Source organism: Acomys minous (genome assembly GCF_964271855.1).
Source record: "Acomys minous genome assembly, chromosome: 13".
Lineage (NCBI taxonomy): Eukaryota > Metazoa > Chordata > Mammalia > Rodentia > Muridae > Acomys > Acomys minous.
The window spans coordinates 101442594-101463075 of record NC_140495.1 but is presented as its reverse complement, the minus strand read 5'-3'; the positions used below and the strand labels follow the sequence as shown (position 1 = coordinate 101463075).

Genomic DNA, 20482 nt, shown 5'->3' with positions numbered 1-20482 from the left:
TCGTCTTTGATGCAACAGGAAACGTCCTGGAGACTTATACCTTTGCTTGATGCCTTTGTTAAGTGGTTTCACTTCTAAGGCCTCAGGTTTAAAGGATTTTACACCTCTGTGCTGGCTGGTATTGCGGGTCAACTTGACACACGCTAGAGTCATCGGAGAGGAAGGGGCCTCAGCTGAGGAGATTCCTCCATGAGACCCAGCTGTAAGGCATTTTCTCAATTAGTGATCAATGGGGGAGGGCCCAGCCCGTTGTGGGTGGTGCCAGCCCTGGGCTGGTGGTCCTGGGTTCTACAAAGAAAGCAGGCTGAGCAAGCCATGGGGAGGAAGCCAGTATGCAGCACCCTCCATGGCTTCTGCATCAGCTCCTGCCTCCAGGTTCCGGCCCTGTTTGACTTCCTGTCCTGACTTCCTTTGGTGATGAACAGCAATGTGGAAGTGTAAGCTGAATAACAGCCCCCCACACTTGCATTTTGGTCATGGTGTTTCATTATAGCAATAGAAATTCTAACTAAGATGACCCCCAAACCTCAGTTTACTCAGTTATTAAAAGGCCCCGATGTGGGCTGGAGAAATGGCTCAGTGGTTAAGAGCACTGGCTGCTCTTCCTGAGGTCCTGAGTTCAATTCCCAGCAACCACATGGTGACTCACAACCATCTACAATAAGATCTGGTGCCTTCTTCTGGCCTGTGGGCACACACGGGAGCAGAATACTGTATAAATTAAAAAAAAAAAAAGAGGTTTCTTTTGAGAATGACTGATGTTGCTGGAAGACTTGGGTTTTATTTTTGTTAAAATTTATTTATTATTATATATACAGTGCTGTCTGCATGTACACCTGCAGGCCAGAAGAGGGCATCAGATCACAGTACAGATGGTTGTGAGCCACCATGTGGTTGCTGGGAATTGAACTCATGACCTCTGGAAGGGCAGTCAGTTCTCTTAACCTCTGAGCCATCTCTCCAGCCCCAGACTTGGGTTCTTATAGCACAGAAGTAATAGAAAGGAGACCTGAGTGTATGCAGTGTGGGCAGGGAAGGCTTTAACGGGCCTATGGCTAGGTAGTGGAAGTGGGAAAGGACTTGCAGACCAGGTTTTCTCCTGGACCGAAATGAGACACAGGCCTGTATCAGTTTGCCAGGTGGGTTAGATGCAGGTGGTCGTCCTCATGCAAAGCTCAGCTGCAGTGCTCTTAAACATTGTTTGTGGCAAGCTCTCATGTATTGTAACAGGACCCCAGCCCTTAGCACAACTGACTCCATGAAGGAAGTACCATTCAGGCTGTAAAACTCAGCTTGTAGGCAGCACCATCTCCAAAATCGAAAACAAAGACCTTCTCCATTGAAGTCCATATAGTTCTGTGAAAGTCGTAAATGCCTTAACCTTGCTTTTTAGCTTCGACGTCTGGCTGTGAACTCCTGATCCTGTTGCCTCCATCTCCCGTGTACTGGGATAATGGGTGTGCACCACATGGCTTTCTCATTCCTTCCCCATCACCCATCAGATGTCTATAGACCCCACTGAGCAGTGTTCATCATAAGCAGCCTTCAGATGCCGGAAAAGTAAGCTCACCACTTGTTACTCTAATCCGTATCCAGAGGTGTTCTCTGCGGCAAAACAGTGGGGAGCGAATATTAAATATGTGGTACTTATTATAACTATTTCTTTTTCGAGACAGGGTTTCTCTTGTAGTCCTGGCTGTCTTGGACAAGCTTTGTAGACCAGGCTGGCCTCCAACTCACAGAGATTCACCTGCCTCTGCCTCCCGAGTGCTGGGATTACAGGCATGGGCCATCACGTCTGGCTCATGATATTTAATTTTAATCATCATTGTCGATGGGATTTAGAATTACCCCAAGGTGTGGGTCTGAGTGTATCTGTAACGGTGTTTCCAGAATGCTTTAGCTGACAAGAGCCACCCCGAATATGAGTTGGCCATGAGTTGGGCACCATCGTTTGCCCCTGTCGGCTTCTTGCTTCTTCAGGTTATTAGAAGGCAAGGAGTCGTGGCGCACAGTCACTTCAGGTGTCTTACCTGCCCCACCCTGATGGAATTATCCTCAATATATGAGCAGAAATAAATCCTTCTTCCCTCAGCTTGCCTCTTGTCGGGCATTTTGTCATACTGATACGAAATCTTTCCAAGGCATCCAAACATGTGACCTCTCTCAGCAGCGATCGTTACTTAAGTCAACCGAGAACAATCGAAAGGAAAGCATTTTCCTGTATTTAGTGAACTGAATATAAAGTGTCCTCCAGAGGGTCACATTTGGAGTGCTTGGTCCCCAGCTGGTGGAAGCTGTAGGCTGTGGGAGGAGCAGGGGTGGGGTGGGGGTGGGGGATGGGGGTGGGGGATGGGGGTGGGGGATGGGGGTGGGGGATGGGGGTGGGGGATGGGGGTGGGGGTGGGGGATGGGGGTGGGGGTGGGGGTGGGGGATGGGGGTGGGGGATGGGGGTGGGGGATGGGGGTGGGGGATGGGGGTGGGGGTGGGGGATGGGGGTGGGGGTGGGGGTGGGGGATGGGGGTGGGGGATGGGGGTGGGGGATGGGGGTGGGGGATGGGGGTGGGGGATGGGGGTGGGGGTGGGGGTGGGGGAGAGATTCCTTAGAAAGATATCCCTGCTACTCTCGTCCCCACCCCCTTCTTCATGTTTTCCCACCGTCTTCATATTTTGCCAAGCACCCATGGGTGCCAAGCACCTCCTGAAATTCTAAGCCACGATAAAAAGCGTTTCTCCCTTCCGTTGCTCTTGCCGGGCATTTTGTCACATGGAGGAGAGGAAAGAGTACCCAACACATCCAGTAATAAGTGAGTGGTAGGAAAAGCTTTTAAATTGTGACTCTGAATTCAAGTGCATCATCCGCTCTTTCTCCATTTACCGAAAGCTTCTTGGCATATGCCGGGCGCTGAGAGGCAGTAAGCAGACTAGACACGGGCAAGGTCTCGCTGTGTTAGGGGGCTGGGGCAGGGCTTACCGAGTCGCATCTATGGGGGATGTCAGACAGCATCTTGTTACATTCTCTATGTGTTGAGTTTCTGCAAGGTCTTAGGGTGTGTGTGTGTGTGTGTGTGTGTGTGTGTGTGTGTGTGTGTGTGTGTGTGTGTGTTTATGCAGAGTCCCAGTCGTTCTGTGTATGTGTTAGGCTGGGCCTGCTATAGTGTGTGTTGTATGCTAAGCAGGATTTGTACGTATGTTGTACGTATGTGGAGGTGGGGGTTAGTTGGGGTCTGGCTATGATGTATGTGGGGAAGGTTAGATGGATTTTTGCTGTGTTGTATGTCTCTACCTCCCATCTAACTGGTAGTGAAAGCATGGACCTTCACCCCCTGACTCTGGTTAGGAGTTTGGACTCAGGAGTGAGTCCACTGGGGAGCCAAAGGGGATGTTAGGCAGTTGCTGTTGGGGGCTTGGAAAACAACCACTCGGGCCAAGTATGGTGGGGCACGCCTTTAATCCCAACAGAGGCGGGTGGATTGCTGTGAGTTCGAAACCAGACTGGTCTACAAAGCAAGTCCAGGACAGCCAAAGCTACACAGAGAAACCTTGTCTCGAAAATAAATAAATAAATAAATAAATAAATAAATAAATAAAAAAAAAAAATAAAATAAAGAAAACAGCCACTCCGGCCAGAGTGTGCTTACAGAAATGTGGGCCCTGATTAGGCGGTTCTGGGGTCAGCTCTATGTGACTGGGAGGAGGAAGCAACTGAAATTCTTTTGAGAGTCTTAGCCTTAAAACACCGTCTTAAGTCTGATGACCCAAAACATGCCAAGTACACAAGACAAAGCAGGGTGCAAACGAGTCATTTCCATTCCGATCTGAACACGAAGGTGTCTTTGTTCTACATAGTAACATTGTAAAATATTATTGTTTCGTTCTCCGCTAGGTTTAGCCCCAGTCTTTTTTTTGCGCCTGCGCCTTGGCTCCCTAGGGTATTGACCAGGAAGCTGCAGACGCTGGCAGTCTCCTAGCAACCGGGTCGCCTGGTGACGGAATGAGCGCTCTGGCTGGCAGACACCAGGAGACTACACGCACTAAGGCAAGTGAAGCAACAGGGCGTGAGGGGCTTCTTGACCCACCCAGTTCCGTTCACATGGGGCCCATGCTCCCATACCCGGGGTCTCGTCTTTTCACTGGTGGTGGGATTCTTGTAGTGTGTGTCCTTTTTACAAGAAGGCAGCCCCTGTCCCAGAGACTAAGATCCCCTGGAGTGGGCCCTATTTTAGAGATGGCTGCCACCTTCCCAGCCTGGCCCCTTTCCTCCTCTTGTTGGCTGGTGCCTGGCATCGGAGTCTGGCTTTTTATTTTTTTTATTTTTTTCTCCTAACTTCAAAATTGAGTCCTGCCTGCTTCTGCTACCAAAAGCAATAGTGATCAGGATAAAAACCACAATCAATATATTTCAAGTTCTGGTCAGCCAGGCCCATGGTATCAGTTACATGCCAACGCTGAAGTGCAGGAAGGAACGAACGACTTCTATTACCTGATTTTTCCCCCTCCCCCCCAGCTTCTGAGATACACATAGAGGGACTTGTCAAGGGCAACCCATGGCACAGGACTGTGTCCCATTCTCAACCCTCAAGCCACATTGCCTGTAGTTGTTCAAAGAGTGCATGTGTGGGGGAGAGTAATAAATCATTCTTTAACGTGTTTTAAGCTTGTGAATATGTGTCCCTGACACGAAGGAGCAAGACCTCTGTTTGACTTCTTGTTTTGTTTTCTTTTTCTTTTTCTTTTTTTTCTTTTTGGAATGTGGAAATAGATTTATTTTTTTATTATTATGTATACAGTACTCTGTCTGCATGTTTTACCCGCAGGCCAGAAGAGGGCATCAGATCACATTATAGATGGTTGCAAGCCACCATGTGTTTGATGGGAATTGAACTCAGGATCTCTGAAAGAGCAGACAGTGCTCTTAACCTCTGAGCCATCTTTCCAGCTCTTGTTTTGTTTTTCAAGACAAGGTTTCTCTGTGTAGCCTTGGCTGTCCTGGAACTTGCTCTGTAGCCCAGGCTGGCCTTGAACTCACAGAGATCCACCTGCCTCTCCCTCCCAAGTGCTGGGAGTAAAAGTGTGTGCCACCACTGCCCAGCTAAGACATCTATTTGAATAGCTTCCAGCTTTATCAACTCCCTAGCCCAAATCTGTTTCCTTATTTACAGATGTGATGACTTCTTACTGAGTGGTTGAGTTAGATGCCAGTTGGACATGAGTTACTGCTGTCACCAGCTAAGCATGGATAAAAGAGGAGAAACCATCTTGGTTTTCACTTGGTTGGCCTATTCTCCCCCCCCCCCCAACCCCAGCTCGCCCTTTTGGTGCCCATGACTAAGGAACCCATACCAAGTATTCCAAGCATTTTCTACTCTCATTAAGGACTGAGATGTGTGGTTTAGGCTACTTACCTGTGCTGTGACCTTGAGACATCTGGGCAGCCTCAGTTTGCTCATTGGTAAAGCAAGATGAAAGTAGCCATTTGTTTTTATCTTCAGAAGTATCCAACTGTCTGTCCACACAGAGGATTTGGAGGCTGAGATGGCTAGCTTTTTACATGATAATAGTAATAATGACATTATTTTTGTTGTTGTTGTTGTTGTTTTGTTAGTGGTTTCTCAAGAGCTTCATTTTCAAAGCCCTTTGGCAGGGGTGAAAAGATGGCTCACGCCCGGATCTCCATGTATATGCCTCCTGACATCGACCCAACGAAGGCTGCCATTGCTTACGGCTGCCGGGCCTTGCCCAAGCTTAATGAGGAACTGCAATCACAGACTCTCCTGACAAGGCAGAAAGCTCTAATGGCTCTGTGTGACCTCATGCACGATCCCGAGTATGTCTACGAGGCCATCAGCATAGGTGAGAGCGCCACATCCCAGGTGATCGTGACTGAGCCTGGCGTGGCTCAGACACTGGATAGCATGAGTAGGAAGGGCTGCTACTTATTAAGCTGGTCTTCAGGCCATCAGTACACCCAAGTGCAGTGCTACCCCCCCCAAAAGAGGGCACAGTCTCAATCTACAGGTGCAAAATCAGTGTTCAGGAGAGGGGTGTGAGTCTAAGGTCCCCTAACCAGTAAGTTAAATAGGAGGGGTTGGAGAGAGAGAGCTCAGTGATTAAGAGAGCTTGCTGCTTTTACAGAGGACCTGAGTTCAAATCCCAGCCACCTACATCGGAGAGCCCACACAGTCTGTCCTCTCTGTGTACTTGCATTCACGTGCACAAATTTTCACACACACTTGTGCACAATTTTAAATAATATAAGTAAATCTTTAAAAATTTGAGCTGGATCTTTATATGCTAAATCAGGCATCCTTGAATCTAGCCAATTCAAGGTCATGGTGACTAGTTTGTAGAATGTATCTTGCTTTGTTTTGTTTTGTCATTCATTATGTGTATGTGTCTATGGGTGGAGGTGCCTGTGGAGGTCAGTAGAGGGCGCCTGATCACCAGAGCTGACGTTACAGCTGGTTGCCCACTGCCTGATGTGGGTGCTAAGAACTGAACTTGGAGTCCTCTGCAAGAGCAGCATGCATATGGCAGGTTTCCAATCTGACCTCACATCTCTCCTGAGATCAAAGAAATGTCAAGGGCATTTTTTTTTCTTAAACCCAGAACAGACTACAAGACAGGGAACTAAAAGGAAAAATGAGGGGTTGGGGATTTAGCTCAGTGGTACAGTGCTTGCCTAGCAAGTGCAAAGCTCTAAGGTTGGACCTCAGCTCTGGGGATTGTAGTGGGGAGGTGACTGGCACAAACAAGGCCAGGCCTATAGTGGCACACGCCTTTAATTCCAGTACTCAGGAGGAATAAAGAAGCAGGTGGATTTCTGTGAGTTTGAGGCCAGCAATCTGGTCTACATTGTGAGTTCCAGGGAAGCCAGAGCTACAGAGTAAAACCCTGTCTTGAGAGAGAGAGAGAGAGAGAGAGAGAGAGAGAGAGAGAGAGAGAGAGAGAGAGAAGAATTATGAGGAGGGTTAGATGCGATGGTCCCGGGGTGTGAGCTCTTTCAACTACCAAATGCTGTGCCACTGACTTGAAACCCCCGAACACAAACCCAAATCCAAAAGCACAGGCCTTTGGTACTTTCTTGTTACCAAACATTAGGTCATTTGTTAACTTCTAGTTGATTTTTTTTTGCTTTTGTTTTGTTTCATTTTGTTTTTTCGAGACAGGGTTTCTCTGCATAGCCTTGGCTGTCCTGGACTCGCTTTGTAGACCAGGCTGGCCTCGAACTCACAGCCATCTGCAATTTTGTGGGATGGCAAGTATTCAGATGGCTTCCTGTCTCCACAGGCTGCCTGGAGAACCTCAAGAAGTTGCTGAGGGATGATGATAACCTGGTACGGATAAAGACCACGGAGGTGCTGTACATCATGGCGACCCATAATGTAGGCAGGTGGGCAGCTGCTCCTGAAAGCCAATGTCACGGTTAGACACTGTACTATTCCACCCTGGGTAGACATCCTTGAGTGACCCCCAGCACCCTAACTTTAATCTATAGCACTGTCCTCCGGTGGTACCTCTATTTGTCGATGACAATGCTCTCCCTAGGGCAGTCTGGTTGGCTCTGTAGCAGCCTAACAGGATTCTGTTCCAAACCTTTTTCTTGGTGTTGGAGATTAAACCCAGGGCTCCATGCATGCTACATGGGTGTTCTTCCTCCAAAGCTGTACTCTAGTTCTGTCCCAGACTATTTTCTTACCTAAGCTCCTGGCTCAGGGCTTCTCACATTGATGGAAGAATGTAAGTTCTGATCCTTTCGTGTCCTCCCTGTACCCACTTCCGTGGAATGCCGATCAGGTGCTGTGTGGGGACATATGTGTGTGTGTGTGTACACAGTGCCAGGTTGAGGCCTAATTCAAGAACGCAGATCAATGTTGTGGTCAGAGCAGTCAAGTAGGGGCATGGCTCTGTCCTACTGGTGGTGGGGTACCCTTTTCTGTGCTGTAACCTAGCCAGATGTCTTGATCCCACTTACTTTGTCTAAGACAGCAATTCTCAACCCAGGGGTTGTGAGCATCGGAAGGCATGTATTTCCAATGGTCTTACACATGGAGACACCACCCAGTAGCAAAATTAGTTATGAAGAAACAATGAAAATACGCTTATGGTTGGGAGTGTCCAAGACCATCAGAAATATGTGTTTTCCAATGGTGGCACCCCTGGCAATATGTGTTTTCTGGGGGTTCTGACCCAGTGGTTGAGAACTGCTGGTCTAAGATAACCTCAGAGGAGAGGGGAACCATTGTACTCTGGAGTTGGAGACTCGAGAGCCGCTGGACTCCCCTGTGCTCCCAAGGTTGGGTTTTGACTGGATATTAGGAAGCACTAATGTTTCTGGGCACAGGGCCTAGCTGTCAGCGTGGAGCTGTCACCATGGGCCATAGCCAAGCAGGGGTTCCAGCCGTGGTCAAGCCTTTCCTTCCTAATTTGCTGAGATATAAGCAAGCGTGCTATAATCTCCTGACGTCACAGAGAGGATCTGATCCTACTGACATACATTCCCTGACGAAAAACTGAGCCAACATGCATCTTAAAGTTGCCCCAACCTCTACCCCAAGCATGTGCTAAGTGTAGGATTCTAAACTTAGCCTTTTCCCTGTACACTACAGTAGATAAAGAGGGCACAGGATCCCCACCAAATGTTGGTTTCTAAACTCCACCCCCAAATTCAGCGGTGACAACCTCAGTTCTGCCACCCCCAGTGCATGTCATACCCTTTTCTCTTCCTCCATCATCTGTTCCTCCTTCCTTCCCTCCCTCCCTCCCTCCCTCCTTCCCTCCCTCCCTCCTTCCTTTTTGTGACTGTAGGCATTGAACTTTAGGGTTTTGTATACGCTAATGAGCACTCTAGAACTGATCTACATCTCCAGGCCTAAGTGATGGTTTTATTACTAAGTATGGCCATTGGCTCACCAAGCCCTAAGTGACCTCCTGAACCTCCTGTGTTGAAACTCTTTTGCCCTCACATCACGTAAGTAGTAACATAGTGGAGGAACAAGGATGACAATTGAAGCCTGGCATTTTGTCACCTTGAGTAGTTAATTCACCCAACACTCTGATGTGCAGGAAGCTCCCTGATTGTTCTAGCTTTTTTTTTTTTTCAGTGTTTTTAGACAGGGTTTCTCTGTGTAGCCTTGGCTGTCCTGGACTTGCTGTGTAGACCAGGCTGGCCTCAAACTCAGAGCAATCTGTCTGCCTCTGCCTCCCTAGTGCTGGGATTAAAGGCATGCACCACCATGCCTGGCTAGCTCTTGCTTTCTGCTGGTACTCTAGCAAAGAAACCACATTCTTTTTTTTTTAAAAGATTTATTTATTTACTATTATATATACAGTGCTCTGCTTGCATGTATATGTGCAGGCCAGAAGAGGGCATCATATCACATTATAGATTGTTGTGAGCCACCATGTGGTTGCTGGGAATTGAACTCAGGATCTCTGGAAGAGCAGTCAGTGCTCTTAACCTATGAGCCATCTCTCCAGCCCCAGGAACCACATTCTTTACAGGTGAACAACTGTCTTTCTTATTCTTAGTTTTTCCTCTTTGTTTTCACCTTTAAGATTTGTATTGCCATCAGATATTCATTGTACAAAAACATGGATTTCATCATGACATCTCCAAACAGGTCTCTCTCTCTCTCTCTCTCTCTCTCTCTCTCTCTCTCTCTCTCTCTCTCTCTCTCTCTCCTCTTCCCCTCCCTCCCCTCCCTCCTTCCCTTTCTTTTTTCTTTTTTTTTTGAGACAGGGTTTCCCTGTGTAGCCCTGGTTATCCTGGACTCACTCTGTAGACCAGTCTAGCACTGAACTCAAGAGATCTGCCTGCCTCTGCCTCCTCGAGTGCTGGGATTACAGTCGTGTGCCACTGTGCCTGGCTTCATGTACCTTCTTCACTGCCACTCCTCCTGTTCCCTGGTCTTGTTTCCCATCCCCCTTTCCACTGGTCTTCCTCTTCCTAAATGGCCTTTCATTCTTTACCAGTGAGCTCTATCCTCAGCCTCTGTCCCTCCCACCATTCCTTTCCCTTCCTCTTTCCATCCCTCCATCTTGCTGTGTTGCGCAGGCTAGCCCTGAACTCCTGGGTACAAGTGATCTTCCTGTCATAGCTCCCTGAGAATTGGAAGCAAGAAGCATACCAGGTAGTTTTCAAAGCAGGGTGAAGGGGGGCCTGGCGGCAGGAACATAGCAAACCCAGCAGCTCTGGAATGGGTGTGTTCTGATGCAATTATCTTTTTCCAGGACAGTGCAAATCATACTGTAAGATTAAGTTCTGACCAACCAGGCAGTGGTGGCACATGCCTTTAATCCGAGCACCTGGGAGACAGAGGCAGGAGGACTCTGTGAGTTCAATGCCTGGTCTAACCTGAGGCCCACACCAAGAGAGGCAGGCCATGCCTGGCACTGCCTGGTCATCTCGCATTTTTAAGGAACTCATTTGAGTTTTTACAAAGCATTCAAAAATGTTCAAGAGGAAATAAAAATAATTCTTTATCTAATTGGCCTACCTAATATTTAATTAACTTATGGCGTGTTATTACAACAAGCATAGAGGGCAGCCACAGGTCTGGAGGGAGGCAGCTGGCTGCTAGCAAACTCGGAAGTCAGTTGGGAGAAGACAAGAGAAGGAAGAGCTGGGAGAGGCCGTGGGTGCTGGGCCTGTGAAATGTCTCCCTGGGAGCCAGAGCTGTGGGAAGGTGGCGAGCTCAGCCCCACAGTGCAGGGTGCTGGGCCTGTGAAATGTCTCCCCGGGAGCCAGAGCTGTGGGAAGGTGGCGAGTTCAGCCCCACAGTGCAGGCAAGGTGGGTTACAGGTTCCTGCTGCCTTGTACTGTAGGCTTTGATTTCTTTTGTAAATCTACTTTATTAGGGGTTCTTTAATGCCTCTACCTACCTTGCAAGCCACTGACCCTAGGTAGAAGAGAAGAAGGTTAGTAGGGACAAAGGATCTAGACCTTTTTAGACTCAGTTCCTTGGGGGCAATTCTACTCTTCACTGTCAGGATTCCAGCAGTCCAGCCAAACAGCAAATAGCAGCAGCAAACAGCAAACAACAAACAACAAACAGCGACAGTGGAACAAATCAGCAGCAGCCTTCTGACCTCTCTCTCTCTCTCTCTCTCTCTCTCTCTCTCTCTCTCTCTCTCTCTCTCTCTCCCCGAAGACCACATGACCTTTCAAAAGGCTGCTACCAGCTGTGGACAAATTAAAGGCAGTTTTACATTCCATCCTTGGGTTAAGAACAAAAACATGTTTATATAACATAACCAAAACTTGCACTATATTGTGCCACTTCGCACATGGTGGGTCTGAAGCTCAGAATGGTGAAAAGAACAGAGGTAACAAGAATGCAGATCTCTCTGGCCTTTGCCTGAGGTGGCATGGATTCCAGCAGGGCCACTGACGCGGATCTTATTTGAACCTCTTCAGAGATTATACTATAGAGCTACAGTAACAAAACCAGCATGGCACTGGCATAAAAACAAGACACATTGGTCAATGGAATAGAACTGTGAAAGCATATGTAAGCACTTGCTCCTACAGTCACCTGATTTTTTGGAAAAAAAAAAAGCCAAAAATACATATTGGAGAAAACACAGTATCTTTAGCAAACGGTGCTGGTCAAACTGGATAGCTACATGTAGTTACATGTAGAGCGAAAGCCATATTCCTCACCTAGCACAAAACTCAACTCCAAATGGCTCAAGGGCGTCAACATGAGACTGGATACCTTGAAACTGACAGAAGAAAAAGTCGGGAATACACTTGAACTCAGTGGCACCGGACTGTCTGAACAGGGCATGGCCAATGCAGGCCACCAGGCCAATCATTAATAAATGGGACCTCATGAGACTAAAAAGCTTCAATACAGCAAAGAAAATCACCATTCAAGTGAAGAAGCAGTCTATAGAATGGAAAAAAATTATTTACTATCTATACCAGTCACATCGAGACTATACAGAGAGCTTTAAAAAAAGTAAACTTCAAGGAAACAACAAAGTTAAAAATGAGGCAAGGCCAGGCATAGTGGTGCACGCCTTTAATCCTAGCACTCGGGAGGCAGAGGCAGGTGAATCTCTGTGAGTTTGAGGCCAGCCTGGTCTACAAAGTGAGTCTAGGACAGCCAAGGCTACACAGAGAAACCCTGTCTCAAAAAAAAAAAAAAAAAAGAAGCATGAGTTGGGAGTGGTGGCACACACCTCAGAGAGGCAGAGGCAGGCAGATCTCTGTGAGTTCAAGGCCAGCCTGGTCTACAAAATGAGTCCAGGACAGCCAAGGCTACAAAGAGAAACCTTGTCTCGAAAAACAAACAAACAAGGCATGGAACTCATCAAAGAGTTCTCAAAAAGTGAAATACAAATAGCCAAGAAACATTTTAAACATATTTAATATCTTCAGATATTGAGGAAATGCATATTAAAAGTACTTTGAGATCTCAACTTATTTCCGTCATAATGGCTGAGAGAAGAAAAAGTGGTGACAAATGTTAGCATGGATGTAAGGAAAGAGAAACACTTATTCCCTGCCCATGGGAGCATAAACTGGGTGCGGCTGCTGTGGAAATCAGTGTGGCAGTTCCTCAAAAAGCGAGAAATAGATCTACCATATTCTCCAGCTATACCACTCTTGGGTACATGCCCAGAGGTCTCTATATCTTACTGTAGAGATAACTATACAGATCATGTATGCTTATTGTTGCTTTACTCCCAATAGCCAGGAAACAGAATTTATACACCCATAATCCGATGAGTGGATAACGAAAATGGGGTCGGTTTACACACTAAAATAGTATTCGGCTATTGAGATAAATTTAATCTGGGTTTCGAGAGATGGCTCAGTGGTTAAAAATACTTGTTGCAGCTGGGTATGGTGGTGCACGCTTTTAATCCCAGCACTCGGGAGGCAGAGGCAGGCGGATCGCTGTGAGTTGGAGGCTAGCCTGGCCTACAAAGTGAGTTCAGGATAGCCAAGGCTACACAGAGAAAGCCTGCCTCAAACAACCAAAACAAAAACCAAAAAACAAACAAACAAACAAACAAACAAAAAAGGAAGGAAAGAAAGAAAGAAAGAATATTTGTTGCTCTTCAGAGGACCTGGGCTTGGTTCTCATCACCCACGTCAAGGCTCCACTTCCAGGGGATCCAATGCTTTCTTCTGACTTCCTTGTGTACCACGTGCACACGGGATATATATACATACATGCAGGCAAAATATCCACACAAATACAATAGATACATCTTGTTTTAAAACCAACTGAAATGACCTTCTTCTTCTTCTTCTTCTTCTTCTTCTTCTTCTTCTTCTTCTTCTTCTTCTTCTTCTTCTTCTTCTTCTTCTTTTTCGTTTTTCGAGACAGGATTTCTCTGTGTAGTCTTGGCTGTCCTGGACTTGCTTTGTAGACCAGGCTGGCCTTGAATTCACAGCGATCCGCCTGCCTCTGCCTTCTGAGTGCTGGGATTAAAGGCGTGCGCCACCACCGCCCAGCTGAAATGATTTTATATGTAAACTCACCTTCTCCTCTTTAGAGTTGGCATCTTAGAGCATGACGTCATCATAGCCCTGTCGCTACTGCTGAGTGATCACCAGACAGTCTGCCGGGAGAACTTGCATCAGGCATTCAAGCATCTGGCGCAGCTGCCTGAAGGTAGGGTTGCATGTCACGTGGGAGTGGGACACGGGTGCAGCCTGGAACCCAGCGTCTCTAGAGGCTGAACCCTGAGGAGGGCTGGATGGCAGAGTCAGACTTTGTGTCAAAACTGTAGCAGCAGCAGTGGCAGCAGAGGCAACAACAAAGTTACCTTTTTGTTAAAATATGACAAATGGTTTTGTTTGGTTGTTTATTTGTTTGGAGACAGGGTTTTCCTGTGTAGCCCAGGCTGTCCTAGAACTCACTCTATAGACCAGGCTGGCCTTGAGCTCAGAGATCCGCCTGCCTCTGCCTCCTGAGTGCTAATGTGTTCTACAAAATTGGGAGCGTAGTTCTGAGGTAAGATAAAGACCCAAGTTCCATCCCGTCATCTACTTCCAAAAATGCAAACGAGTCAATATTTGGTTAACTTATAATCAATGAACATAAATGAAAAGCCTCATAGCCTGTTCCCAGCACCCCAGGCCCCATTCTGGGGTTTCTTTTTCCTCCTCAGGGTGACTCCTTCACTTTGTGAGGCCCCGTGCTAGCCTTTCAGTTTTGGGGGGTTACCACAGGCTTTCCCATGTGCTGACCAACATTGCACCATGGAGTTTTACGTTCCTAGTTTAGTTTATGACTCTTAAAGCTTTATGAAAATGGCAATATCCAGACTATACTGTTCGGTTTTATTTCATCTCATTTACTGTTTCATTCCTGGAGCTTTAAGTGATTTTTTTTTTAAAGGTTAAGATTTGCATGAAGTGATTGTCAGAGTTCATCTACTCTGCTGCTGAGGGACATCTGATTGTATCCACTTAAAGCAGAGCTCCAGTCTAACTGCCCTCTGGGTCTCTTCCCACACAGTACCCTTCCTCTTGGTCTCCCTTAAGCCACTAGCAATTTGGTGACTGTAACCCTAAGCATGTACGTAGATTTTTTTTTTAACCACAGATACAGTATATAAAAATGTATATGTGTAATGTTTTGCATATTTTAAATCTGTGTTAAGTGGGTCTTGCTGTTATGTATCCCTTTGCAACTTAAACATACTCCAAGAAGTAATATATAGTGAAAAATGATTATTGTATATGTGATGTATATCTCTGTAGGGGAGATAAGCCTGTTTTTGTTTTGATCAATTCTCACAAAGTACCATAGCTGCTGCTGCTTCTCCGCTCTGTGTGTGTGTGTGTGTGTGTGTGTGTGTGTGTGTGTGTGTGTTATGACTTGTGTGTTTAGGGAAGAGGGTGACCTTTGAACTTCTGGGAGTTGGTTCTTGTCTTTCACCTTGCTGAGATGTTTACTCCTGCTGCTGTCCTGTATACGCCAGGCTAGCTGGCCCACGGACTTCTGGGCAGTTCTGGCTCCACCTTTCATTTCTGCCTTAGGAATTCTGGGATTACAGATGCCAGCTACTGCATCCATTTTTTAAAAATTATCATTATTTACACGATTTCAGGGGTCAAATTCAGGCCACCAGGGTTGTATGGCAAATGCTTTTACCTGCATAGCCATCACCTCACTGGCCCCAACATTATGATTTTGAAATGTACTCATGTTGTATTGAAGGGTCTTGTGCTTTCACTGTACTCCTTTGTCATCTGAATGTACGGTGACATTTCTCCATGTTGCCTGTTTCCACTTCCGGGCTGCAGAAGGAACATGCAATGGACACTTCTGCACAGACCCTTCTGGTACACAAGAGGGATGCCCCTAGAGTCTGCCTGGGAAGGTGATGCTGGCCTCAGATACATGACTGCCTTCACCTTTGTAGGGTATCAGAACTGCTTTCCCGCCTACCCTCCCCCAACCAGTGACATCCTTGTCCGTTAGCCAGGTGGTGCGTTTTGGTAGGGTTGCTGTTGTATGGTGTTGCCCACAGGTATGACCAACGAGAACGAACATCTCTCTGCTTGGCATCACCTCAGGCTTCTCTCTGCCCGGTGCCTCTGGGGAGCTGGGATCCATTTCACCAAATATTATTATATTTTCTACCCACTTGCCAACTTGATGAGATCTAGAATCACTTAGAAGATGGGCTCTGGGCATGCGCTCGAGGGACTCTCCTGGGTATGTTGATTGGGGGTGGGGAGAGCCCCTCTCGCTGTGTGTGGCACCCATGCCCTGGGGTGGGATCCTGAAGAAAAGGAGAAAACAAGCTAAACACATGTATGGATCACTCTCCGCTTTCTAACTGTGAATGTGACCTGACAGCTGCCCCAAGCTCCTGCCACTGTGACTTTCTTGTAACGGACTGTTGCTGGGTCTGTGACCAAATAAATCGTTCCTTCCTTAAACTGCTTTTGTCGAGAGCATTTTATCAGAGCGATAGGAGAGGTAACTGAGCTGGGTGGCTTCTCACCGTTTGTTCACTTGTTGGCCCTACAGTTCTTTGCTGGTGGAAGTCAGCCTCACCAGCCTTTCCTTTGCAGTTTTCCCTGAGGTGTGGGGGATCACCACAGGAGACATTACCATTTTCCCCTGAGCTCTTGAAGACATCTGCCACGTGTCTTAGGAAATAGAACATTTTACTTTTCACTTTTAGCTTGTGAAGGTCATACCTTCCTTTGCCCATCTTCTTTCTAGACCTTTCTAATCAATACTGCCAGGGTGCTGAAAGCTCTGGGCATCCTGGGTTCTCTCAGATGCCCCCCCCCCTCCATATCCCTGCAGAGCCCAAACAACAGGAGAAGGGAGTCACCTGTGCTGAGAAGCCCAAACAATGCAAGCCTTTCTGGAGACCTCAGCACCACCTATTTGTCTTGGTGGATGCTGGTAGTTGCGGGTGAGGTCCCTAGAGGGGTGACCAGGGAAGCCTGGTGGAGAGACTGGCAGCAAGGACTTGGGTGATGACTGGGAAAATGGACAGGGGGAAAGGGGCAATGTGGTGGATGCCTGGGGACGTCCATCTCGGGCTCACCCCAGTACTGTGGCTTTTGGGTTCAGTGGTGCGGCTGTATCTCACATGGCGTCCTAGCTTGACTTTGAGTTGGGTGTGTACATCTTTTTGTTTTAGCATCTCTCTCATCATTTTGTTACCTTGTGCAGTAGCTAGTTGGTGGGAGCCCAACTTCCATTACCTGTGTAGTTTGGCTGGGTGCTCTGCTAGTTGGCAGCATATGTTATGGGGTTTCCTGTCAATGGCACATCAGAAGGGTTGTTTTTTTTTTTTTAAATTATGGCACTCTTGGTGCCTGCTGCTCCCATGATGTCAGTGGTGCTTGGCCTCCGGAGTACTCTGTGTGCAAGCTAATACTGTTTAGCAGGTGGATACCTGTAGAGGGTCTGAATCCTTGTGAATCCTTGCAGCTAGCAAGCGCTGACTTGTTCCCAGAGTAACCAGCAGGGGGCACTCTGGGACTAGGGCCTGACCCTATGTCATGTCCTAAAGGGCTGCCCTTTTATGAGAGGAGAAACCAAAATGGAAAAGATAAATGCCACGTTCTCCAGAAACTGGTGGCCTCGAGTGCCCACCCAGGATCCTCTTTTGCTGCGGGCATTGACTGGGTATGTGGGTGAGTTTGGTCTGGTCCTTTCTCAGGTTAACTCCCGCATGTTGTGCCTAGCTCTCAGATGCTGGCCCTGATGTAGTGCTGGTAGAATAACTTTCTGTCTCTCGCCCTGATGTGTGATGCCTTGGACTTGGGTCAGGCAATGACTAACAAGGAGTACCCACAAATGGCCAGTGATGGGGTAGAGCCTCCATCTGCGGGAACCGTTTCCTGGCGTCGGAGCATGCCTAGATCTCACTGGGTGTAGTGGGCACCACAAGAAGTTGGCATGCCTGGCCAGGTTGATGTGCTGCAGGGAGCTTCCTTGAGTAGGATCTGGACAGCTGTTCCCACAGGGAGCTCAACCTGCAGGGACTGGCTATTCCCTGATGTAAAAGGCTGCAGGAGAAACTTCCCCTCCAGTGGGATACCTCAGGCCCAGGCAGGCAACCCCTGTTCTTCCACAGCATCCGCCTTTCTCTCATACCTGATGGCCTATGAAGTACTCCAGGAAGCTGTCACTCCTGCATCTGACACTACACTTACGCCCTTAGCCTGACAGCCCAAGTTGCTCGTTCCCTGACCTTAGCTAGGATAACCTCAGCCTGAATACAAGGAACTACTTGATTCTGCGTATCCCCTTCTTTCACTGTACCCCCTGGTGCCTCCAGTGGGCTAGAGCCCTTTCCCGTCTAGCCCTGTCAAGCCTGACCAGGGTCACCATCTCTCTTGGGCCAAGCAGGCTGTTGGTGGGATGGGTCCCTCCCAGTGCCGTCTAAGCCTTTGGAGGCTGCCCAACCTCACAGTGCAGTGCTGCCCTCCATAATCTTGGCCCCTGTGCCAGCTGGGCACACTTTCTGCCCATCTGGTATCATCGAGGGCCTACACAGACCACACACAACCCTTTTGGGCTATAGACTGACCAAGTCACTGGCCATGCTGTTTGCTAGTGGGAAGTTGTGCCCTGTTAGGGTCTCTGCCTTTGTGTGTGTGTGTGTGTGTGTGTGTGTGTGTGTGTGTGTGTGTGTGTGTGTGTGTGTAGAGGCTACAGATAACCTCAGGTATTAGTCCTTGGGGGTTGTCCATCTTATTTATTTAAGATAGTATCTTATTGGAATGTAGGCTGTAGATATGCCTGCCATCCACCTCCCCAGTACTGGAATTTCAAACCCACACCATGATGCCCAGCTTTTCACTAGAATGCTGGGACCTGAACTCCAATCCTCATGCTTGGGGCAGCACGCCCCTTACCAACTGAGCCATCTCCCCACACCTTGTCACCTCATCTTCTTCGGAGTGTACCGCAGAGCACTGCTGCTGTCGAGGGCCGCGAGCATCACCATAACCAGGACGATGCCCTGCATCCCTGACCATACAAGCCACTGAGGAAAGTGGTGATCCCGGATGGTGGTGTGTCTTGGGAGAGAAGTTAGGTAGCATTGGCGGGGTGGGTGTAGGTGTGGGTGTGGGCCAGTCCCTTTAGCTGTTCTTGCCACCAGCTTCTCGCTTAGTTTGTTTTGTACATCTTGTTACCAACTTCTCTGCTAAAGCTGGCTACTGGAATTTACACTGTAGGCCTCTCCTGGGCCTCTTAGGTCAGCCTGTGTCCTTGGAGGGGAAGGAGGTGGGTGGGACAGTAGTTTATGGACGAATCAGCAGATGTTGCTGTATTATACTGGCTTGATTTAGTGCAATTTGCCTATACAGGCGTGGGGTGGGTGAGGGCGGAACGTGGGATGGGGGAGGGATAGGACTTCTAGACAGGCTGGGGTGGATGCAAGCTTGGCCCTGAGGGATGGACGTGCTGAGGACTGTGAAGATGGACAGCAGGAGTGAGGGAAGGGAGGAAAACCACCACAGGTGAACTACAGCACACAGCCAGAGAGCCCAGCTGGTACCCAGAATGGGAGTCCAAGGGGGATATGGTGGTTGACAATGACAGTGAGCATGACAGAATCTAGAATCTTCTAGGCGCTAAGGCTCTGGGCATGCTTGCCGAGGATCTGTGTGGGTTAGCTTAGCCACTGGACAAGCCTGTGAAAGATGATCTCGGTTAGGTAAATCGAGGAGGGTCGGCCCACCTTGACTCCTCCACGCAGCACCATGTCATGTGCTGGGTTCCAGATTGACCAAACAGGTACAAATGAGCGTTGGCGCTCCCTGACTGTGGATGCAGTGCCATCAGCTGCTCTTCTTTCTATGACTTATGCCTGGATGGGCCAGAGCCTCAAACTCTGATCCAGAACAACCCCCCCCCCCCAAGTAGCCGTCTGTCTGGTATTCTAGTCACAGCAACAGGGCAAGCGACTGACGCAGGGGCCGGCAGCGATCACCAGCAGGTACCCATGGGGCTCCAGAGGAAAGCCATTTCCTGGGTCCGGTCTCCTCTGATCCCCACACATACCAAGCGGGACAGAATCTCTCTGTTTTCCCTTCAGCTATGTATTTTTAGGTTGAAGATGTTCACAGCGAAATTACTTTTCTGTTTCACAGTTGTTATTAAAAGCATAAAATAAGTCTCAGTGACTTACAGCTGAATGTCTATCTCCTGGGGAAAAAAAAAAAGCCAAGCTTGGGTTCTTGCAGTTGGTGACATGGGAACACTTGAAGGGGATTCCCACAGGGGTAGGAAGGTAAGGAGCGCACCAGAGACCCAGTCTGTGTGGATGTCAGTTGCCCTACACTCAGGGCTCCCTCTGTCTGGAGCTCTCCTTGGAGGGGGCATTTCAGGGTCACTCTGCGCTCTTCCTCGGTCCTTGCCTGATTCAGGCTCAGCACAGGGTAGGGGATCCAGGCACCTGACTCCTGTGTTCCTCATGAACAACAGTGCCTTTCCGTGACTTGAGAGAATCACGTCATGACTTGATTCTTGACCTGACCTGATCCTTCCTCAACTTCCTGGACTATATGGCGGTCACCACTGCCCCAGGCCCCCCCTCCACCCACCCGCAGAGGTGCATGTTATTATTCTAATTGTAAGGCATCCGAGTGCGCTTGAAGGAGGCTGTGGCTGGGCACTGTTCTACCACCCTGAGTACCTCTGAAGGCAAAAGCCAGTTAGCGGGCAGTATAGGATCTGCCTATATATACTTTCTTCTGGGGAGCCGACTCACACCCCTGGAAAGGTTATCTGTGGGGTTCAGGAGTCCCATCAATGGTGCCAACTGGGCCAGTGATGGCTGGGGCCTCAGGTACAGCAGAAGGGGGTGAGCACCATCATCATTTGCAACCTCCTAGGCGATGGCAAGGGGGCGGGGCTAGCAGGCTTATTCTCTTTTGTATTCCCTCCTCTTTTAAGTTCATCCTTGCTTGGCGGTCATTCCAAAACGATTTTACCTGTGCATGTAAGTACCGTGCAGAAGGAGTGGGAG

At 48.3% G+C, this 20482-nt stretch overlaps 1 protein-coding gene across 1 annotated transcript in view; it reads left to right on the top strand.

The window, feature by feature from the left end:
• The first annotated feature begins 1464 nt into the window (after nucleotides 1–1464).
• Nucleotides 1465–20482, top strand: part of RSPH14 (radial spoke head 14 homolog) — a 77817-nt gene continuing 58799 nt past the window's right edge. Inside the window, exons 1-5 of the mRNA XM_084754696.1 lie at nucleotides 1465–1560; nucleotides 3933–4040; nucleotides 5607–5854; nucleotides 7292–7394; nucleotides 13517–13635. Of these exons, the coding sequence (XP_084610822.1) occupies nucleotides 5656–5854; nucleotides 7292–7394; nucleotides 13517–13635 (421 nt within the window). The 5' untranslated portion in view covers nucleotides 1465–1560; nucleotides 3933–4040; nucleotides 5607–5655. The remainder of the gene's footprint in view (nucleotides 1561–3932; nucleotides 4041–5606; nucleotides 5855–7291; nucleotides 7395–13516; nucleotides 13636–20482) is intronic.